The 21,676-nt window shown below is 36.2% G+C and overlaps 2 protein-coding genes and 1 long non-coding RNA gene across 4 annotated transcripts in view; 2 read left to right on the forward strand and 1 right to left on the reverse strand.

Moving 5' to 3' along the window:
- Positions 1-922: 922 nt before the first annotated feature.
- Positions 923-4,837, forward strand: LOC108670353. 2 transcript variants are annotated; one of them, XR_001930720.2, is made up of 3 exons: positions 923-1,432; positions 3,348-3,560; positions 3,766-4,837. It is a non-coding gene; the product is annotated as an uncharacterized LOC108670353 (long non-coding RNA). The 2 variants fall into 2 exon arrangements; XR_007157085.1 differs by lacking the exon at positions 923-1,432 and adding an exon at positions 2,689-2,891.
- LOC108670352 lies at positions 4,695-12,423 on the reverse strand. The gene is made up of 9 exons (XM_018157820.2): positions 12,223-12,423; positions 10,176-11,020; positions 9,983-10,013; positions 9,484-9,606; positions 8,379-8,534; positions 7,458-7,847; positions 7,114-7,257; positions 6,227-6,489; positions 4,695-5,941 (listed from the first exon to the last, which is right to left on the reverse strand). Exons 1-8 carry the CDS (start codon positions 12,235-12,237, stop codon positions 6,229-6,231), a joined length of 1,965 nt encoding a protein of 654 aa, XP_018013309.1. The 5' UTR covers positions 12,238-12,423; the 3' UTR covers positions 4,695-5,941; positions 6,227-6,228.
- Positions 12,424-17,686: 5,263 nt separating this feature from the next.
- LOC108670360 overlaps positions 17,687-21,676 on the forward strand; it is a 30,703-nt gene continuing 26,713 nt past the window's right edge. Inside the window, exons 1-5 of the mRNA XM_018157827.2 lie at positions 17,687-18,422; positions 18,629-18,716; positions 19,583-19,659; positions 20,240-20,469; positions 20,850-20,893. Of these exons, the coding sequence (XP_018013316.2) occupies positions 17,913-18,422; positions 18,629-18,716; positions 19,583-19,659; positions 20,240-20,469; positions 20,850-20,893 (949 nt within the window). The 5' untranslated portion in view covers positions 17,687-17,912. The remainder of the gene's footprint in view (positions 18,423-18,628; positions 18,717-19,582; positions 19,660-20,239; positions 20,470-20,849; positions 20,894-21,676) is intronic.

The following is a 21,676-nucleotide window of genomic DNA, read 5'->3' on the forward strand; positions in this document are numbered from 1 at the left end:
AAATAATTTTTTCACATCTGAGGGCTATTGGCTGGAAGTACGTGGTGCTTATTTGTAAACTTGTTTTTTTTATATATTAGCTTATTTATTAACTGTTAAACACATTTTCCAAAATCTACTGATACTGAAACCAATACATTATAGGTTAATTCGCTTTCCCTCGGCACTTTCATTGTTCATATTTGCTGTATTGCTCTGAGTTACAGCTACAACAACTTACAAGTTTTGTGGACTACTTCAGAGTTATCATTTTTGCGCACGGCACCTATCACCAGCAATCATAATTCGATGATAAACACACGGAACCGTTGTTGATCTTATGACTAGGCAACACGTCGCTACTATTTGAATGGTTGCAAAATTTCAGAAATTTAATTACTCTTTCCATGATTATTTAATGACTTTCCACACCGTATACAAAACGCAGCAAGAAATTAGATCCCATCTTGTGTCGTTTATCTTTTTGAAATTTCATAAGATTAATTATTTGAGAACAGTGAAAAGAAAATACAATCTACGCAGAGAGAATCTGTGGCAACAAGATTCGATCTAATATATAGGAATGTACAGTTTGCGTTCCTTATATGAAATTATGTGTCGTGTTCTCATGACATAGGTAATATATTGCCACCTCAATTTACGAGTTTTAGGAAGCATACTTTTGCTCAATTCTCAGTATGGCATCAAAAAGCCGCGTTGCTCACGATGCTCATGTACTTGTGTTGCACACGGCAACGAAGTGATTACATTGCACAAGCCTCTTAAGTTATCGTATTGCTCGCGGTTTCGAGGCAAAAAAGCTGCACACGGCACCACATTATTATGCACACGGCACCGAAGAATTGTTTTGCGCACGACACCGCACTTTGCGCACGCCTATGGAGATTTTCTAGTTTCTGGTCGCCTCTTGGTCAGTCGAACGCTTCGGCCTCAGCTACGTGCTCCTCGCTAGGGTCGTTGATCAGCTCGACGACCCGCAATCTTCGGTATCTTCGAGTGCTCAGAAATCAAGTGGCTGTAATCGAGTATTGGTTATTTGGAAAATATGTTGAGTGCGAAGATAGTGAATGTCCTTCGAGTGAAAGGATTTCATTGGAAAATTATGCTTACTTTTAATAATTGTACACGATATTTATTTTCGGATTACTATCGTCTTCTAAAATGAAAGTTCGTGAATAAAATGAACAAATCTCAATGCACCGTTCCACCGCTTGAGAATCATTGACTTCTCGTATCATTATTGCGAGAGACTGCAAGTCTTGTCGCGTTAAAAATTACCTCCAAGAACTGATATTTTTAATCGTTGACCGAAAAGTCTGTGAATAAATTAATCTGTTTGCATATCCTCTTTTGACTGCAATATTTTATTTTAGCGCTGGTGGAATCGGCAAGCGAGTTTCAAGTAGAACGTCGTATTATAACGACAAGTTTCGTAAGTAATTTGCGGTTGCTCTCGAAATTTTGTTCGATCTCTTAGTGCAAAATCCGGTTTATTATAGGATTTTATTTCGTGCAAAGATATTAGCAAGTAACTAGAGTTAAGGGATTTATATTTAAAACATAAAATGCATACTCAATTCACCAGGAACGGATATTGATCGTTTATAATAAATTTATGGTATCAAAAATGCTGGTTATCCAGCGTTTGACCAACATCCGTAGACTGCCATGCGTGATTATGTTGGTCACATTGAAATACGTCGCTATTTATTTATTTAGCCACTTGTAACGTGCCCTCGAAGTTCGATCTGAACGAGACGCCACGATAATCTCTTCGTAAAATAATAATAATAAAAATAATAATAATAAATATAATAATTATAATAATATAATAATAATAATAAAAATAATAGTAGTAATAATAATAATTTTAATTTCGCTTATCGATATTTATAACATATACTTATTGATATAATTGTAAATCACGCCCATTTTCTTCTCTTTACATGCATACTACACTTCATTTTTATTTTTCTGCAAGAAATGACAGAGATTAAACGAGAAAAGTTACTTTAGGACGACGCTGCCACATGGAAAGCTTATAGCTATTTTCACGTACTCGTAATATTCGACATTGCATTGCATCTACGAATGATATAAAACAAAGTTTATACAGTGCACAAGTTTCCATCGATATAATGAAGTTACAAAATTAAAACTTTGTTTAGCTCTCTGGTCATCTACGTCTTCACTCATTAGAACGAGTAACTATTTATTTGGTCTACTACTAAAAGTATTCGCCGAAAAGTGCAAACAGAACAAAACAGTTCATGTTTCATTATTGAAATAATGAGAATAAAGATGTCTGTAAAAGATGAGAAAATAAACCATTAATATATTACATAAAACTATGTTTAACCAAACGAATTATCCATCATTGTCAAAATTCTTTATTCTGGGATGATATGACATCCATAAAAGTTATATTTACAAATGACAAAAAAATGACAAAGGTTCATAGTGATTACCCATGTCAACTAATAAGCTTTGCAGACGACAATTGGTCTATATAATTGAAAAACTAGAATATCTTAAAGAGTAAACGAAAAGTCACTTAAAACTTCTCATAATCTAGCCTCGGATGAAACTGATAACAAAATGTTAATAATAATGAATATAACAACAATATCAACATAATAATAATTATAACAACTATAGTTTTGATGAAAATTTTTGAGCAAACTATTTCGAAACTATCCTACAAAAAATTTAAATATAGTGAAAAGTTACAAATTACACTATTTGTTTTTTTCATCGCATTTGAGTTGAAATACATCCACTCTACAGTTTTCCATGTCAAAATAGACCGAGATCTGATCGCGAGATCTGATCAAGATCTCTTGGTCTAGTAATCTAGTTAATCACGTGATCGTGGCGTGGGCAATGTGAAGGTAATCTTAACCTCCGAAAAATGGTCAGGCTTTTTTTTCCCTTTTAAATGCTGGTTAGTAAAATGTGTGATTAGATTTTTATATGCTACTTAGTAAAAAAATAATTGTGATTAAATTTAAAAGCAGCAATAATTATGGACTTGGCATTATAGAAATATAAAAAATTCGTATTTATATCAATGAATTACCTTATTTCTCAATAATTACCTCTAATACATCGAGTTCATTATTCAATTAAAGAAAAAAACTTCAAAATGTTGGCATGAGCGCTACCTCATAAACCTTGAAACTTCAGTTACCTCCGAATATACTAACAAATCGTTTGCGCAATAACACAAGTTTGAAAAAATATATTGTTCGTTATTCCCATGAAACTTTAATTACGACCGAATATACTACCAAATCGTATGCGCAATAACAAAAGTTTGAAAAATATCTTATTCGTCATTGCCACAGACCCTCTACACGAAGGTTCTGAAGATGCAGATAAGAGCTGTTGATAGCGCAGCAGCGCGACGCTACTTAAGGCCCCTGACCCGAGGCTTGAGTGCAGACCGTCCGATGTGAGTAGCGCACAACGAACGCCTCCTCGCAGCCTCAGCAGAACATTGCAACGTTTCGAGCTTTTGCCGACAAACGGAAAAATTTCCGTATATTTTGGACTCGGAGGTAACAATATTTTTTAATTACAAGTACCAGAGCTTTGATATATTACATATAAATTTTTCCTCGTGACTATTGTCTTATTCATATTTTGTGTGTGTAGTATATATATGATATATTATCTTTTCATATATTTATATATATAACATAGTATGAAATGCGTTTCATTTTGGTCTACACATTTCATATTCTGAATTCAATTTTTCTCCAGGAACGGACTGATCTGCCAAAACAAACTTCTACGAATGAATCTCAATTGAAGTCCGTCCCTTGACTGAAGTCATTAGATTTAATTCCACCGCTGCTCGCCTTCATCACGAATTTCACCAACTATCTCACCATGGGTTTGATCCAGTCGTCGGAAACGCCAAAAGAGTTGAACAACAACGCGCAGAAGGCAAGCGTTTGCCCCAACTCCTACATGGTGATAGCAAACATCCTCACTTTATTCTTGTATCATCAATTCTATCCTATAATTGCTCATTGTCTACCAGAAGGCTTCGACTTTACTGACTGCAGTATTTACTTGAACATTTCTGCAACCATCGTCACGACCTGCACACCTGTAGGATAGGCGTTGCAGACGCTTATTTCTTCGTATATTGTGCTCACCATGCATGGGCAATTTCTCGATCTTGATCTGCAAGATCGGGAAATTGCCCATCCATGATCATAGTTTAACCAGATAAATATAATTCCGTCACCATTAATCATAAGCCATTGTCATAAATTTGCACGTTCAACTTTAACTTTAAGATGCTTGGTAGCAGTACACAAGCAATTTTCATTTTCAAACCCAATTATAATGTCATTTGAAAATTTGATGCAATTTAACGTCAATAAAAAGAAGGTTCAACAGAGTTAAGTTTCTACATCTAATAATAAATGACGTTAATTAATTTGAAGGGTTAATTAGCCTATTAGCCACGGATAACGCTAAATTGTTTAGAAATGCATGTTATTATAAGTTGCGCTGACAATCATCTTACTTAGTGATTTAGATCGCCTAACATGAGTGCCAAATCATACTGAAAAGTTATATATTTAATTGTTGCACTCGATAATCTGTGATATTATTCTAATTACTCTTCTTAGCAAATGTATAGCGATAGAAAATAATGAAAAATAAAACAAAAAACGGTCGAATATGTTATATACTGATTTTAAAAATCATGGATTCCTAGTGGTTACTTAAAATTCTATTGTAAATATGCTTAAACAATAAATGAAAATTATTAAGTTCAAATATAAATTCCACCTGGCAGCCCAAGCATAATAAAATTCTTTAACTATCCTAATTTTGGATAAAACAATGAATTGACTTTCATTGACTCTATTTGCTACTTCATATATGGCATAGTATATAAAGGACGAGAACATTATGAAAAAAATATCGGCAAGAATTAATGCCACGAAATTTATTTAAATTCATTTTGTCAGCCGATTTGATCCAAAGATTTATAATGGCAATTGTTTCTATTTTATTATCTCTTCTAAATTCTCTCATAATAATTGATCCTAAAGCGTATCTCGTATGAAGATACAGAACCTGCATGTCTTCTGGAATTTGTTGCTTTCTCTATCGTTAAGAGCCAGGTTTCTATCCAGGTATTATATAACCTTCACATAGGAAAGTATCCACTAAATTTGGTTCAGTCTAGTCGAGTAAATGAATTAAATTTATTTTAATAGAACATCTAACATCGATAACATTAGACTACAAATTTCTATGAACATTAATTAACTGCGTATCGCGTGCAAAAGAGTTCCCAGGAAAAGAATGTAACATACTAATATTACTGCTAGTCTCTATGAACACATTGCTACAGGTAGTCTAGTTGACACAACTTTCGCTCTTATATTATTATGAAAAACGGCACTTATGGAAATTCGCATGCCGGGGATAAATCCAAGTCTAGTCACTGTACCCCAGACAACGTCTATTAAGATGTACCATGCATAACATGGCTGGAGTATTCATCAAAAGTATTCATTATTATCATGTATATCAATCTAACTTTTATCTTCTCGTGGCTCAGCAGCTCGCCACGAACTCGGGTATGAAAACATATTCACTCAATAACAGACTATAAAGATTATTTGAAATAATTACCACCGTAGCAATACCGCGAAAATTTAACTTGGTACTTGGAAATATTTTTAAATTGTACAAAGTACTTAAACTTACAATAATTATCTGAAAACTCTCTCTGTATCAAATGCAGGAATAGTTTTTACTACGCACAAGTACTTCTAAATCCACAGTGCAACTTCCATTCCGTTTCTCATGCAAAAATTTTCTTGCAAAACAGTGTCAGGTAGAGCAGCGTTGTCGTTCGACTGGTTTTATTCTAGAGGCAGTGACTCGGCAGTGATCGTGCTGCTCACTGCGGACAAAAAAAAATATATTACTTTGAGAAGTAATGAAAAAAATCTGTTGAAGTCAAACGGCTGTAATTTTATTGAAAGAATTTTTTAACCGGTTGAGGAGAACCTCACAGACAAACCAGTGCTACTTGGCCATACCTTTTCAGTGGAGTTTATTTGAAGTAAACTAAGTAATTTCTTTATCGAAAAGCTTAGGAATGAGAAAAACCGTAACCCGTATAAGCCAGGATGCGAATAGCCCCATGGAACGTTGTGTAACAGAAGAATGACAACATTCTACTAACTTCTACTGGAAAGACGCGATGCGACGATCAATCTTGATTTGATGTGTTTCTTCGTTCCCATCAATGATATCTTCATGGGTTTGTTCCGCTTCTTTTGCCGCCATTTCTTCATTACTGCCTGAGAGTTTTTGTTGCTCAGCTTCAGAGGTGCTGGCCTCCAGTAATGGTCGCAGCACCAGTTCACAGATCAGAGGTTCACTGCCGAGGGCGTTCAGTGTAATGCACAGCGACACTCGAGGATCTTCCAGCTCTGGGATCGCAGCCTGCAATCAGAAGTGAGTCGTCAAAACTACATGATAATGAAACAGCCTCAATAATGCAATAATGTAACCAATTTACGCCTATCGTCTATTCAGCGATACAAGTAAGAAATTACCAGCGATACTAGTAAGAATTTACTAGCGATACTAGTATGAATTTTACTGATAGTTTGCGTTACAATCTTTTGCAAACGAACTGTGAGAAGTTTATAATTCAATTAACAGTTGAAATTTTATAGTTGGGACGTAATTTCAATTACAGCATTCTGAATCTATTCCCTGGAGTTCGTACAATTACTCCTGCAATTTCCAATTTATTAGCCCGTTCATGAGACGTCGGTCGGGCCGTTTATTTTCAATTATTCTTTGCAAGAAGAACGTATGGGCATGTCCATACGTTTTTCTGGACATGTCCTTCTGGATATATTATACGTATATACACGTCCTACTTCAATAACAGACAGTCAAGGGATTTGGTTCATTCTTGTTTCTTTCATTATCATCAACGAATACTATTGCTGAGAGTTGTATTTTAATATAATCCATTTATATAAAAAATTATTGAGTTTTACTATAAATTGAGTTGTATTTTCATCTCGTCGCATCGGGAGTCGCTTGTACACTCACCCCATTCACGAACATATGCAGAGCGCTGGACTCCGGTCCCAGGGTGGACTCGGCTTCGACGCTCACCGACACGTTCTGCGATCTGGTGTTGGGCGCCGCGCATTGACGGACTGAACGCCAGTTATAACGGTACTGCCGCACGCACTGAAACAGTGCGAGAGATATGGTTAAAGTACAATATTATGTTTGTTACTGAGTTAAATAGCACATTCAAAGTATGGATGGTATTCACATAGGCATCACCTATGACTCTTTAAAGTTCAGCTTAGGTCGCTAAGATCAAAGATATCGCCTTGAATATTCCAGAATAAAAATATAAATCCAATGATCATTAATCGATGTACCCTCTTGGTAGCGATCAGGGCGCTATGCTTGAGTTGAATCACGCCAGACTGGAAGCTCTGAAGCACGCAAGTGGCAAAGCTGAGGAGCGTAACTTCGCTGCCGTGTCGTAGGTCGTCGATTTCTTTTTGTACGCTCAAAAAATGCAATTGCAGATTGTTGTCGGCGTTTGTATTATTGATAGTTTCTTGGATGTCTGGTTGTTCAGTAATGTGTTCGGAAGGAGTGTTCATCTCATCCATGACTGGCTGTTCGGCAGACCTCGTCAAGTTGAAATTATCAAGGATGTTTTGCACTTTAGTCTTTAAAACTGCCGTTTCCTCGTTGATAACGCACGTCAGTAGCTGAGCGCCAACGCAATTGATATCCATTTGATCACATCTCTGTCGTTCCTGTAAAATAACACAAACTGAGCTCATTCATAACTAAAATTAAGTAAAGAAATTCAACTTGTGTCACGCAATGTTATAAAAAAACATTCATAACGATTTTAGGTGATAAATATCTTAAATGAAGTTTAAAACTTGAATATAGAATTAAAAGCTACTAAATGATTGAAAATGTATTATACATGAACCGGGTGCTATGAATGAAAAATGAATAGTTGAATTTTTACAACAGCATCTAATTCATTCATACTGACAATAGGGCAGTGTTCAAGAAAAGTAGTTGAAAAAAATTAGTTCCATCAATTTAAAAGTTATTTTGATCCCGCTCAATCCCTTAGCGTCGTATTCTGTTATTCAGGTGTAGTGCATGTATGAATTTTATTCTACGATTAACGTTACCGCAAATGCTTCTTCTAGCTATACTTTTCAAGATGAAGAAAATAAATTTTACAAATAAATAAATTATCACAGTCATCATCATTCTGTAAGGACATATTTTGGTAAAATATAGAAACTCACCATAAAGTCACTTACCGCTGTATCAAAGGTTACTTCCAGATCATTTGTGAGGTCCATTTTGAGAGGCAGCACAGTGTTGGCAAGGAAATCGGTGACGTTCTTGCTATCCCATTTACGAACCAAGAGTCGCACGGAGTTCACGTTTAGTACTTCACTTTTGTTTGAATGCACCTGTTGGTACGACACGAGTTGAAAATTCCAGTAATGTGGATTGTGCCTGAATACACAGTTTACTTCATGAATGCCTTAGACGGCAATATGAGATATTAAGCTTGAATTGTCTTATACTATTTTATAATTATTTACTGCCTTATTATGCAGGAGCATATGTTCAGTCTTGAAATGCCTAGCACCTTACCGACCAGGCAATAAGTCCAGCAGCTATCTCTAACAATCGTCAGTTACGGAAAGATCGGGTTCCAAAGGCTAGATCCTTTGTGGAATCAAGTCACGAGAAGTAAAAGAATCTGCAATAGGCCATGGGCCTATTTCTTCAGTGCCGATACTTCTATTCTATTCTATTACACATAGAGATTTCCCTAGGTCTTCGTTCATGAGCGCTCATAAATAGGTTATTTTTATTTTAATACCGAATTGCCTCAACTGATGGTTGCATCAGAAGTCATTCGGTCTAGAACGCCTCCCGCCGGAAGATTTGATTGCATTCTTGTCCACTTTTCAGTTCAAAACTTTTCAAAATACGAGTTTCTGATATGAAAGAACCTTATCACACCTTTCACATTTTATTATAGCAAGAGATTACTTCAAAGACCTCCGAACTGATGCAATGTCTTGGATGATAAAAGTATAAATGTTGCTTTACCTGAGACTGCCGTGTGATCCTAGTGTATGTTACCTGAGACTGCCGTATGATCCTCGTGTATGTTACCTGAGACTGCCGTGTGATCCTCGTGTATGTTACCTGAGACTGCCGTATGATCCTCGTGTATGTTACCTGAGACTGCCGTGTGATCCTCGTGTATGTTACCTAAGACTGCCGTGTGATCCTCGTGTATGTTACCTGAGACTGCCGTGTGATCCTCGTGTATGTTACCTGAGACTGCCGTGTGATCCTCGTGTATGTTACCTGAGACTGCCGTGTGATCCTCGTGTATATTACCTGAGACTGCCGTATGATCCTCGTGTATGTCGGCACTCCAGGAAGGCATTGATTGCAGCTCGATGACGGAACATAGCAACATAGCTGGCTTTGGCTGCATTGAGCATGGCTTACACAAGGATTCTGTAATCAAGATAGTACTGTAGACAATGTAATATTGATTTGGAATTAAGTTTCCGTCAATAATACCTAATTTCAATTTTTTAATACAGAATAAGTTTGTGACGTATTATCTGTGTTAACTCGCCTTGTATTAGGACAACAACAGCAGCATGTTCACAAGCGTTCGTGCGTTAGTGATGAGCTACGAGTTCAAATACTTTATCGTTTATTTGTAAACAAATGTTCTCGTACTTAATTCATCTAATTTTTGGGTAAACAAATGCATTGTAATACTGAATGACTGACGCTTGTATGTATTCCTAAGAAGCTAAATTGTGAATAACGAAGGATGATGCTTGATTACGGTTTCTCATGCAAACTTTGTACAAAGACTTACAGTTTGTGGTGGTGCGTAGGAGGGGATGCAACTGAAAAATAGAAAAATAAATAGGATAATGCAGTACTTTGAGAATTTGATCATCATGCAAATAGTTATATTTTTCATATGATCATAATTTTTTCATCGCTTATTCAAATCAGTCCGGAAGTGAGCTTTCTTTTTCTACTGGTATAAAACCCGCATCAATTACGTTGTAGGCCTGGTTGGCGCAGGTGTTGGAGGTATTACTGGCGCTGGGCAGTAAGTTGGCTGCGGCGCTGGACACGTATAAGTAGGGACAACTGGAGCGGGTAGAGTAGGTGTAGGAGCAGTTATAGTAATGGGTGGAGCAGGTATAGTAACGTATCTGTAGTAAGTTACATAACGTCCTGGAGACGGAACTGGAATCGTGCCGCACTGAACTACATTGCCACACACTCGCCTGTATTGTGTTGTACCAGGAATGTAAACTGTGTACGGCTGCATTACATTCTGGGGAGCAGGCGGAGAGGGTAGGCAAGATGCAGGTGCTTGGCAAAGTGTTTGGGTTGGAGGCTGGGGATATCCCATCAAAGGATCTGGTGGCGGGGCTACTTGGGGTTGGTATGACACGTAAGGCTGGGGTTGCGGGACAACTTGGGGTTGGTATGACACGTAAGGCTGGGGTTGCGGGGCAACTTGGGGTTGGTATGGCATGTAAGGCTGGGGTTGCGGGGAAACTTGGGGTTGGTATGGCATGTAAGGCTGGGGTTGCGGGGCAACTTGGGGTTGGTATGGCATGTAAGGCTGGGGTTGCGGGGCAACTTGGGGTTCGTATGGTATCGCAGCACGTGGATCATCTGCAGGATATGACGCGGGATCTTGTGTTGGGTAGTACTGAGCAGGTTGAGGATCTGGTCCAATTGGCGAATAGGGGCTCTGTTGCGGACCAGGATATCCATATGGATTTCCAATCTGACCTCCATTGTTACCGTTCGGTACTTGTATCGGCACCGCAATTCCTGACTGAGATTCGCTCGGTGAAGACCGGATTATCAGCAGGGTAGCCACGAAGAGCTAAGAGAGTAGAAAATGCGTTGTTTATTTCACTAATTTTAAAAATTTCATCAGCAATATATATGATACATTTAAAAATATGATTACGTTAATTAAAGTATTCTAACAAAACTTCGAAAGTTTAAAGTTTGCTGCTCTTTTTTGCTTGTTCAGAAACATTACGCCTAAAACATTCTTTCCACACACCCGTGCAGATATGGTGTTGGTTTCTCCATGATAAATATGGTTACAATTTCTTCAATTAACATTGATTAGTAACGGTGGAGCCCAATTACGTCAATGTCAACAGCAACCTATAAAATTAAAGCGTACACTACAGATCTAGGAAAAAGATCGCTGTTCACAAGCTTAAGTAAATATAACGTATTATCTCTTTTTGTCTTCTCTAAGTTTTGCTTGGAATATTTTTTTAATAATGCGTTCTTTTGTTACCAAAATTGGGTCAATTTGATGAACCTTACCAATTTATGCGGATGTTGTTAAAAATTAATGCATTGTTTAATGATTATTCAAAAATTATGTTTGGTATAGCAGAAATTATTATGCTGAGAAAGTCAGAGTTGACCTCTGCTTTGTATCTTAACCGTAGATTTTGATGGATCTTGAAAACCTACTTGAGTTTGAAAAATATTTATGTATCCGGAAGAACGGGATTGCCGTGGTCAGGTATTATCATCCAGAGTCCAGGCGCTAATTCATCAAATGTCTATTATATATTTTATCAACATTATTTGTTTGAAGCTTTCTTCATAATTGAGTTCCTTATAAGTCTTGTATAATAGTTATTGATCTTAGTTTAGTTTATCTGTTTATCGGTCACACCGCTGCCCATTTCGCAAGTTGAGAGTCAGAAAAATTAAGGCTTTATTCGTTTCCTGTAAACATTGATGTTCACAGTACCGAATGTCAGAATAATCTTCTAATCAGTCAAACTCATGTAAATGAATCCAATTTTTTATAGTCATGTGCCAAGTTTTAAAAACTAAGAGTTAATTTTTTCGGTGAAAAGGAAATTTTGACCGATTTGCCTCACAAAGTTCTACAAGCGTTGATGCTCTAACCAAGTAAAGAAGAGAAACTTCCCGCCATTTTCCTATTTATTAATTGGAATTTCATAGCCGCAGCTTTGACAATACAGACTAATTTAAGAGATAATCATTCATTACAAATATCTATAGACTTGTGCGAATTTTGAAACTTACCCAAGTCATCATCATGGTGGTGATACCGTACTACAACGCAGTAGTTTAATTTATAGTGCTGATATGAGTTGTAAGACTAATGGACAAATTTTTCTTGTGTTTATGGTTCTCTCACTCGATTTACCTAGTGCTCATTCTGACGATTCAAGAGCTAACCTGCACGTATCCCTACTCCTGAGCAACTAAACTCAAGTTCTGACATCACTTCTCAGAGTTAACGAATAGAGAGCTACGTATTCGTAGAGTGACCTTCCCAACAATTGGTATGGTTACATATTCAGATTGTGTTACATTCTGCCCCCAAGGTGAACTGACGCGTGGACCACTGGCACCAGACGAGGTCAACTTGGGTCTTTAGTTTGGTTAAGTCCAAGTCAAGTGCCCTATATAGTGCCAATTGCCGCCTTGCGGTAGGTTGAAAGATTCCAATATGTAACGTATGGGTACTTTTCCATCTTATTTATCACCAAAAATGCGTTTCAAAGAGCAAAAGCAATCTCCCACTGATGACCGTAATACTGAATTAATGCAATAGTTCTAAATAAATAATCTACCGGTATAGTCTTATTAGGCATAGCGCCTTAAATATGAAAACATGAACTATATAATTTCATTATCCTTCATATAATAATAGTTTAGCTGTTGGTTTTCTGCTGTTCATAAATCGTGTATACCTTCGTCTTTACACCTCGAGGCCACACGCACAAGGAGTGTCTGTTGCTCCATATGTACAAATAGAAGTATACTGTACCAAGCCCATGTCTTCGACGCTAACACCAAGCGGAGGTCGAACCGCACACAAACAATCTTATGAAGTGCAACCTATTTTCGTTGCCGCTGCCCTGAAGACATTTGATTACTTTTTCATCCTTACCATTTTGCGTTTCAATATTTTCTAGGTTACAGCGACGTTTGACAGCATCAAACGCTACGGTTTATGTGCTTCAAAGTATATGTTATGTCTCTTTGTGTATTCAAGGATGTTGTGCTGTATTACAAGAATTGACTTGTAATTTTCAATAGAAGCAACTGTCAGCAGAAGCATTATGTAGTATTGAAATCTCTCTGAATTGTGTATTTTCTACTTTGATATACATTCAGATGATTAGTTGTTATTATTCGTAGCACTAAATCATTATTGCTCATCATGCATTTCAGTTGACTATGCACGTACGCAATGAAAGTAATAAAAATTAAAATATTTCACAGCGCGCTATATTTATTGAAAAAATATTCTAAGAAATTAGAAGCAATATTTGCGTAGGATTTACAATATAACTGATTAATCACGTGTTTTCATGAGCGTATATGTACATTCCACCAGGGAACAACCTCCAACTCCACCAACTACGCTTAGAATAGTGTGACTTACCCAGAATTTTGATGACTTGGGGATTTCATTTTTAGTTGTGTTTTTAGCATTGAATCTAATAAATTTTAGCTGTCGGACTCATGCCACACAGCCGCTAAGGCCAAGTGTTTTCTCAGGCCGAAATTCTTGCGCTGAAAATTATTATTATTCCAACGTCATATAATTGTCTGATTTTTTTAGGAGATTTTCTGAACGAAATCCTTTTCCGCGATATTATACGGACAGTAAAATTTATTTATATAATTATAAATATAAATATATATATTATATATAATATAATTATATATATTTTATAAACTGCAGGTTTATGAATTGGTGAATTATTTTTTCCTGAAAATATTATTTGACTATATATCATCTTTTTTAGTTAATGAAGCTCCACATTATTAAAATGAAGACGCATCAGAGTTTTTTTGCTGTTCTCTCTTCAGTCAAATTCACATTTAATATTACTGCCTGCGTGACCGCCACGCCTTAATTGCCCTATAATATATTATTTCATTAGTCTGGATATAATTATATACGAAGATCAGTTTAATTTATTGCTTGATTGCGAGAAATTCTTCATTTCTCATCGTCAATTTGTATAGGGCTAGGGTTTATTTATTCTGAATTATCTAAGTTGTAGAATCCGCTTCTCTAACTTCACCTGAAGAATTAGTATTAATCTACATAAGGGGTTCGGCTGCGGGCTCAGACAGTCGTCATCTGCAGCAGTTATCGCCTGTATAGGGGTGTTCAATTTTCAATTTGAATCTCGATTTTAAAGATTGTCATTCCTGTTGTTATTATTGCCAATTGCCAGTAATTTCAGCCATTTCAACAGATTGACATTTCACCTGTATCAACGTCCAAGTATTTCTACCATCTTGCTATAAACCTGTTTCTTTATTCCTTGGTTTGTATGAATGTCGTGTGAATTTCTTTTTTTCTCTCTATTAAATTAATTTATTTAAACTGTTGGGAAGTTGGACAAAGTTTAAGACTCACAATATCAAATTAATTCAAATTCAAACTTTCTCGTTATAAATTTATTTATTTACTATTCCAAATCAAATCGTTCAAATTTTTGTGTTCTTTGCCCAAGAAGTGCGTCACTGTGTTACCTTACCTGCAAAGATCAGTATTCAAACTTTAGCCTTAAGTCTTTATCTCAAGTTTTCAAAGCATCAAAACCTTCAACTGTTCTTCCTATATTTTCTGTCCAACTTCCCACCCCTTAAACTGATTTCCGCTCTTTTCCTCCAATTATTCTTCCTTCATAAAGTGTTCAGCAAACTGGCCTTTAAACCTCAGCCTCCTAGTGTTTTCAGCGCAAAAGTTATATTTTGATCATTTATTTTAAGAGTAATTTGTTTACCCGGGCATTTTGAAAGATTTATAATTTAAATTTATTTCTTTACAGAATACCGTAATCCGATCCTGAGACCGGCCGGCCTTAATTTATTCCTACGTTACCCATTCGTCTCCGTGTTCTGTCAACCCGCCACCTGCAACTTATTGTTTACGCATTCAAATAAAACGCCAAACTTTGTTGAATAACTTAAAATTAAAGTTCCGTTGATTATTTCTTTAATTTGACACCCTTTTGATTGTGCGCAAACCTCATTTGATCAAGAAAAATATTCATCTTCAACAGTTTCGTTTCTAATTTGCAGTACATTCTCTTGATATTGATTCATTATATTACCTTCTGTGGGAGAAAACTTTCTTTTACTGAATTATTAGTGGAGATTCACTGCTTAGGTGCCATAAAAAAGACCACACTTGATTATTCTCTAAAAATTCAAAAGCAAAGAATCGTCCACAAAAATTCATATCTTTATAGGAAACATTTCGGACACCAGCTCCATCGTCAGTGCATAGAATCTAGAATCACAAATCAGAAGTCACAAATTAATACAATGCAAGCACAGAATAAAGGTGGAAGCTAGCTTCTACCTCTGGTACTTCAGATTTGCGTATTTTAGAATCATTGTACATCTTTAAACTTAGGCCCAGTTTGAATTCAACTGTTAGCTCCTATCCCCTTGAAATTGTGAATAGATAGTTTTTTGTGGTCCGTCTATTATTTGTAAATTTAGGTTTTCGTTTTTTGCTTTCAATATATTAATTTGTGATCGACTTCTGATTTGTGATTCTAGATTCTATGAACTGACGATGGAGCTGGTCTCCAAAACATTTTCTATAAAGATCTGATTTTTTGTGAACTATTCTTAGCTTTTACATTTTTCGCGATTTCAGCAAGCAAGTGACATCAGTTCTTTGATAGTTGTGGGAGACGGTTAGCTGACATTTAGACATGTGGATATTATAAATATATTTATTCATTCAAAGCATCCGGTTTTACTTCACGTACGAGTTGAAATTTGTGACATTGTACTACCCAATTGTGTCACACTAAATATTTTTCACGAGATATCAACCAAAACATACGACTACGATAATCTTAAAACGTAAAAATACTACTTTATTTTAAACGAAATAAATAACTTCTATTTTTGTAGCGATACGCACCTTGTCCACGGTCACCTCAGCAGCATCACAATCAATGACACTCGAAAGGTTTGAACAAATTCATTGGAGGGAATTCGCGTCGAGATGCTTTTAGCGGAGAACAGAGATGCCCCTATTGGCCTCGAACAACGAGGTCTCTTATAAGCGTGACCAGTGCGTCTCTGGGCCTTGAGAAGTAAAGGCTGGGACTTTAGATTCCTTCCGGGGTTGCTTACGTTACTATATTTTAATGAATTCCAATTACAATGCAGTGAATAGACATGAATGTATAGCACATTTATATTTTGTTTGTGTGTTGCGGGATGGTTATGATTGAAATTCTTTGCACCTCATTTGAAATATTCTAATAAAATTGAAAAGAAATCGCGTGTGATATCTGTAGTTTCACTTTGTATCATAGTTATTATACCAGTATTCAATAGCGCTCGCTATTTTCCACTGTACGTCGGAAATACTCGTATGTTGAGGCTGTTAAGCGTTATCGTTAATCGAATTAATATCGAATTGTTATGGTCCGTAGTTATTGTACGTTTGTTATCCAGAAACGATGGAATAATTATACGTAGAAAATATATAACAGTGTTTGATTCAAATGTTTAAATGTGTTTTTATAATTTCTTTAAATGTGAATTATATTCAAAAACCAAAATAGTAATTTTCCTCCAAATTTCTAAACGAGGTTGATGAATGGTTCATGCCGAATGTTAATGGGTTTTTCTTTAATTAACACTGTTATAAATTGAAAATTGTTGATGCAGTTTATGAGTACGAGAGTTTTAAATGTCAATAATTTACCATTTTTAGTAACAACGGGCGAAGCTGTTGGTAAATACAGTGGGGGGAAATAAATATTCGTACACTTGAAAAATCGTATTTTAATGTATGTAAGTACACAAACTTAACAGGAAAAGTGATTTAAATTATGTATAGAGACGCATAGTATTCAAAAATACTATCAAAAGAAATCTTCCTAGGGGCACCTGATCGTCTTTGGTTTTCAACGCTGTCACGGGTCTTGAAGCGTCCAATGAACGAAGCAACTGTACTAAAAGGAACATTCAAGTGGCTAGCAATCTTCCTATAACTTTCTCCTTCCTTCCAACGCGATAGAATTAGTTGTTTGTGTGGCGGTATTAGAAGATTCAAATTGAGAAAAGGTCCCCAACAAACATTGAGAATCTTAAGGTGGTGGGCCAAGAAGAATGGTATAAAATACCTGTCAGCATCTGCAAATCATTGGTCGAGACGTATAGAAATAGACTGGTGTCTGTTGAGCTGAATAAAGGGTAGGTATTCAACCAAGTATTAAATTAAAATAATGCGGATTTATTGTTTTGTGCGAATACTTTTTTCACCCCGAAAAGTGAACATGTTGCATTGTTTTTTGTTGCATTGAGATTTAATTTCTTTTGATAGTATTTTTGAATACTATGCGTCTCTATACATAATTTAAATCACTTTTCCTGTGAAGTTTGTGTACTTACATACATTAAAATACGATTTTTCAAGTGTACGAATATTTATTTCCCCCCACTGTAATTAATTTACGAGTACTAACTGCGTTAAAATAAGTAACCAAACAACGAAGATTCATTTATAGCATTTGGAAATACTTTTTGAGAAAAAATTTTAAACACCTTTTATTATGTTAGTAGGTAATTGTGTCTATTTTTGTCACATATGTTTTTCTGGAGAGGTAGTTAACTGATATTTCGGCGTGCGGAAACAAACTTGATCAAAAATATACGAAATCATTCAGAGTTTTTTGCTTCAAGTATTGATGTGATCTCCAAGCAACAAAATGTTAAAAGTGAAAGAAATAAGTTTTAAAATGTTGAAAATATGGCTATTTGCGACAATAGTGCTTGACTTAGCGCCAACTCAAGGCGAAAGTTATCCAAACCAGCCAATAAGCCAATACGGGATGGGGACGGCCAATTCAAATCCCCCTTACGTCGCACCGCCTGTTATACCTCCAATCTTCGCAGCTGATCCAAAACTGCCAGCAACAGGAAACTATTTACGACCAAACTTGAGGCCTGAAGTTCCAGTACCGGGAAATTATCTGAAACCAAATTCCCGACCAAGTCAAACTCCGGGAAGTACGAACCTCCGCGACATGAGTCCTCAGGAATTGTTGCAACTGACGAGACCTGCGCCTCCAGCTGGGGCGCTTGGCTCAAATGTTCCTCCTGTGAGGGCAAGCGAAGTCTCTTCAACCGCCACAAATTTCCCAACTTCATTAATGCCCAGACCCGGTGCCTGCCCTCTCAGGCAATGTAATTCCCTGTCGTCAAGTCAACCACGCCAGGTAATGAAATTGTGTGCATATGCATGCCAGTGAATATCGATAGGTACATTATTCTCACAACAACTGTGTTTTGCAACAAAAACTTGACCCGATGATATAAGAACATTTTTTTCGGTTTCTGAAAACGAAATCCGGGAAAACCGAATAATAAATAAATTTCTTAAATATTTACAAATTTGTCGATTTTGATTGGAGTTGTTTTGCAGTGGTGCCGGTCTGACTTCGAATGCTCGCTGAACGAAAAGTGTTGTCAGGATCCGTGCTGGACGAACATCTTCTCCTGTGCTCCAGCCGGTCAGTCATTTAACCTTCATTACATAATGTTACCTAAACCATGTAAAAATAAATCATACTAAGCGAAACTCGTGCTATAATAATACATTTGAATGTCGCAGAGATTGAGACTTAAAGACCGTCATCAAATTATGTAAAACATTTAAGCATATTTTCTTATTACGACAGATAATCATAATAGGTTATATGGTTCTCCACGAAGAGGATTCCATACTTGCATTTTGTGAACAAATTCTTGCTGATGGAACCTTGATCACTGTTTCCGTCAGAAAAATTTATTTTAAAAATTCAAAATATGAAAGAATAATTTTGCCGATGAATATTTATTTTCATGTACAATTTATCATTCACTATCATACAGGAATATGTATGTTCAGGTACAATTCAGCTGACTATATAGGGTTGGTGAATATTTTCGAATTTACAATTTTGCTGAAAATATGCTACTGTTGTATATTTCTGTTCGTCCACAATACCCACACAAAATAATGAAGCTGACAGTAGACAGTATTAGGAAATTATTGTTAGATATTTCTGTTTGTGCACAATTTACGGACAATAATAAAGCTGACAGTAGACAATATTAAGAAATTATTGTTAGATATTTCTGTTTATGCACACTGTACGGACAATTATAAAGCTGACAATAGACAATATACTGCTGTTAGATATTTCTGTTTGTGCACACTGTACGGACAATTATAAAGCTGACAATAGACAATATACTGCTGTTAGATATTTCTGTTTATGCACACTGTACGGACAATTATAAAGCTGACAGTAGACAATATACTGCTGTTAGATATTTCTGTTTGTGCACAATGTACGGACAATTATAAAGCTGACAATATACGGATACAATTCAGCGGTGGCTCCGCCTGAGGTCCAGCCCAGCGCTCCGACGTGTCCAGCTCAGACTCCTTGCCCAGATCCCAGGTTCAAAGTGAGTGCAATTTAAGTGGTGATAACGAGCTATTAATTAAGATTTCACACTTTTTTCTTCCTTATTGAAACGATCATCTCTATCACATTTTCATTCGTAATAGCATAAAACTGCAGGATATGCATATGTAAGTGTGAGCTACATTATTGCTGTACGATCATCATAAACGTGTGGAACGATATAATGCTGTTTATCAGCAATTCATTCTTTAGGAAATTTTTTACGTCATGAAACTTCGATTTATTAATTCGTGGATATTCAATATTGAACAGTAATTATACATTGAAACACTTTTCGCAAACACTGTACGCTGTTTCTGTAGGCACGTATCACACAGTTATCTTTACTACCTCCAACTAACGCACAATTCATTGTTCGTCCATCTATAATTTTCTTTCATATGGTGCAATTGGACATGTTCTTATTCCTTTACTCTGATGTTTACTCTAGCATTTCTTTCATAGAATTATTTATGCGTTCCTTCTTCTAAAGCCGTCCTATCACTGCAATAATTTTTTATTTAATTTAAATCAAATTAATCCTCCTTGGTGTTCAAATAATGACGCATTTTGTTCTGAAGCTGGTGTGCGAGTCGGACAAAGAGTGTTCACGGGGATTTAAATGCTGTCCCGACCGTTGCCTGTCGATGAACGTCTGCAAGCAGGCCGTCATTAACCCTCCAGAGGTGGTACAACCTCCAGGGTTGGTGCAACCCCCAGGCGTGGTACTACCTCCTTTCAATCCCTATGCCCCTTTTCAACCGCCTTATGGTCCTGGACCAATCATTCCGCCACCGCCTGTAACCAATAAGTAAGTGGGCTTCAAATTCTGGGCTTCTTCTACGATTTCCTATCGTAACTTTAGCGCAGTGCAACAATAGTTTTTTACAACAATAACCCTATTGTCGTGTATTTTAGATCCAACGTCTTAGAATTATCGATTTTTTAATTTCGAATTGAACGAAATTTTTATTCGATCAACTGGAAATATAATCTGTAATGAAATATAAAGTGATTAAAACACGTACTTCACCGGCAACTACACATTTGCACCTGATCATTGCTTTATTTAATTCATTAATACAACTTTAAAATAAAATTCATTGTTTGAAGGGCTCTGAAATCATCGCATAATACTCAAAATCGTCTTCAACTATTTGATACTTTTTTTCAATGGAATTTCTTTTGCAGATGCAATTACTACTGCCCGGGCACGCTTGACTGTTGCGACAATAGTGAGTAGAATAGAATAGAATAGAAGTGTTGGCACTGAATAAATAGGCCCATGACCTGTAGGAACTTGAGACATAAGCCTTGCTTAATAACATGTTATCATTCGGTACATTCAGAGTGAAGTAAAATTATTATTATTCAGTATATTCAGCATGAAGTTACATTTAGGATAATTGAAATGCTGAAGTTATTGAAATATTTAAAAAATTCTATTCATAATTTCATATTATTTTGCATAGATGCATGCAATTCATAGGTAACTTCGCTCGCATACAATTTTAATCTGATATGCCTGATGTGATACTTTTACCTGAAATTAAATTAATTGTTCCAGTCAATTGGAAAGCAACAATACGGAGAAGGGATTTAAAAGAAAAGAAAACACCAAGCAAATTCGCCATTTCGATATTGAAAACGTTTCGGAGTTCAGCTCCATCGTCAGTTTGACAATTTATAAAATGAAAACACTCATTAGAATTTAGAATCCAAAGTAAGACCTTAAAACCTAAAATTGACAAATAAAAGACAAATCAACCCTAAAATAAAAAACAAGCACAAAAAAACTTGAAAATAAAAGCCTAGCGATTCACTATTTCAAGAGGATATGAACTGTGTGCATTATTGGGACGCGGTTTCAATTTGAAGATATGTATAATGATTCCAAAATCCTGAAGTCCGAACAGCCAGAGGTGAAACCGAGTATCCTGAAATCACTCTCCGATACAGCCACGTCGCACTGTTCAGCAAGAAGGCGCACGGAAGAATGAGGAGGCTTGCCGAGAAGC

This window comes from Hyalella azteca, unplaced genomic scaffold (assembly GCF_000764305.2).
Source record: "Hyalella azteca isolate HAZT.00-mixed unplaced genomic scaffold, Hazt_2.0.2 contig13728, whole genome shotgun sequence".
NCBI classification, from domain to species: Eukaryota; Metazoa; Arthropoda; class Malacostraca; order Amphipoda; family Hyalellidae; genus Hyalella; species Hyalella azteca.

Coding starts and splice junctions, on each gene's coding strand:
- LOC108670352 (XM_018157820.2), bottom strand. Junction 9,607..9,982: donor CCTACGCACCACCACAAACT/GTAAGTCTTTGT, acceptor TCTTGATTACAG/AATCCTTGTGTAAGCCATGC. Junction 7,848..8,378: donor AAGTAACCTTTGATACAGCG/GTAAGTGACTTT, acceptor GTTATTTTACAG/GAACGACAGAGATGTGATCA.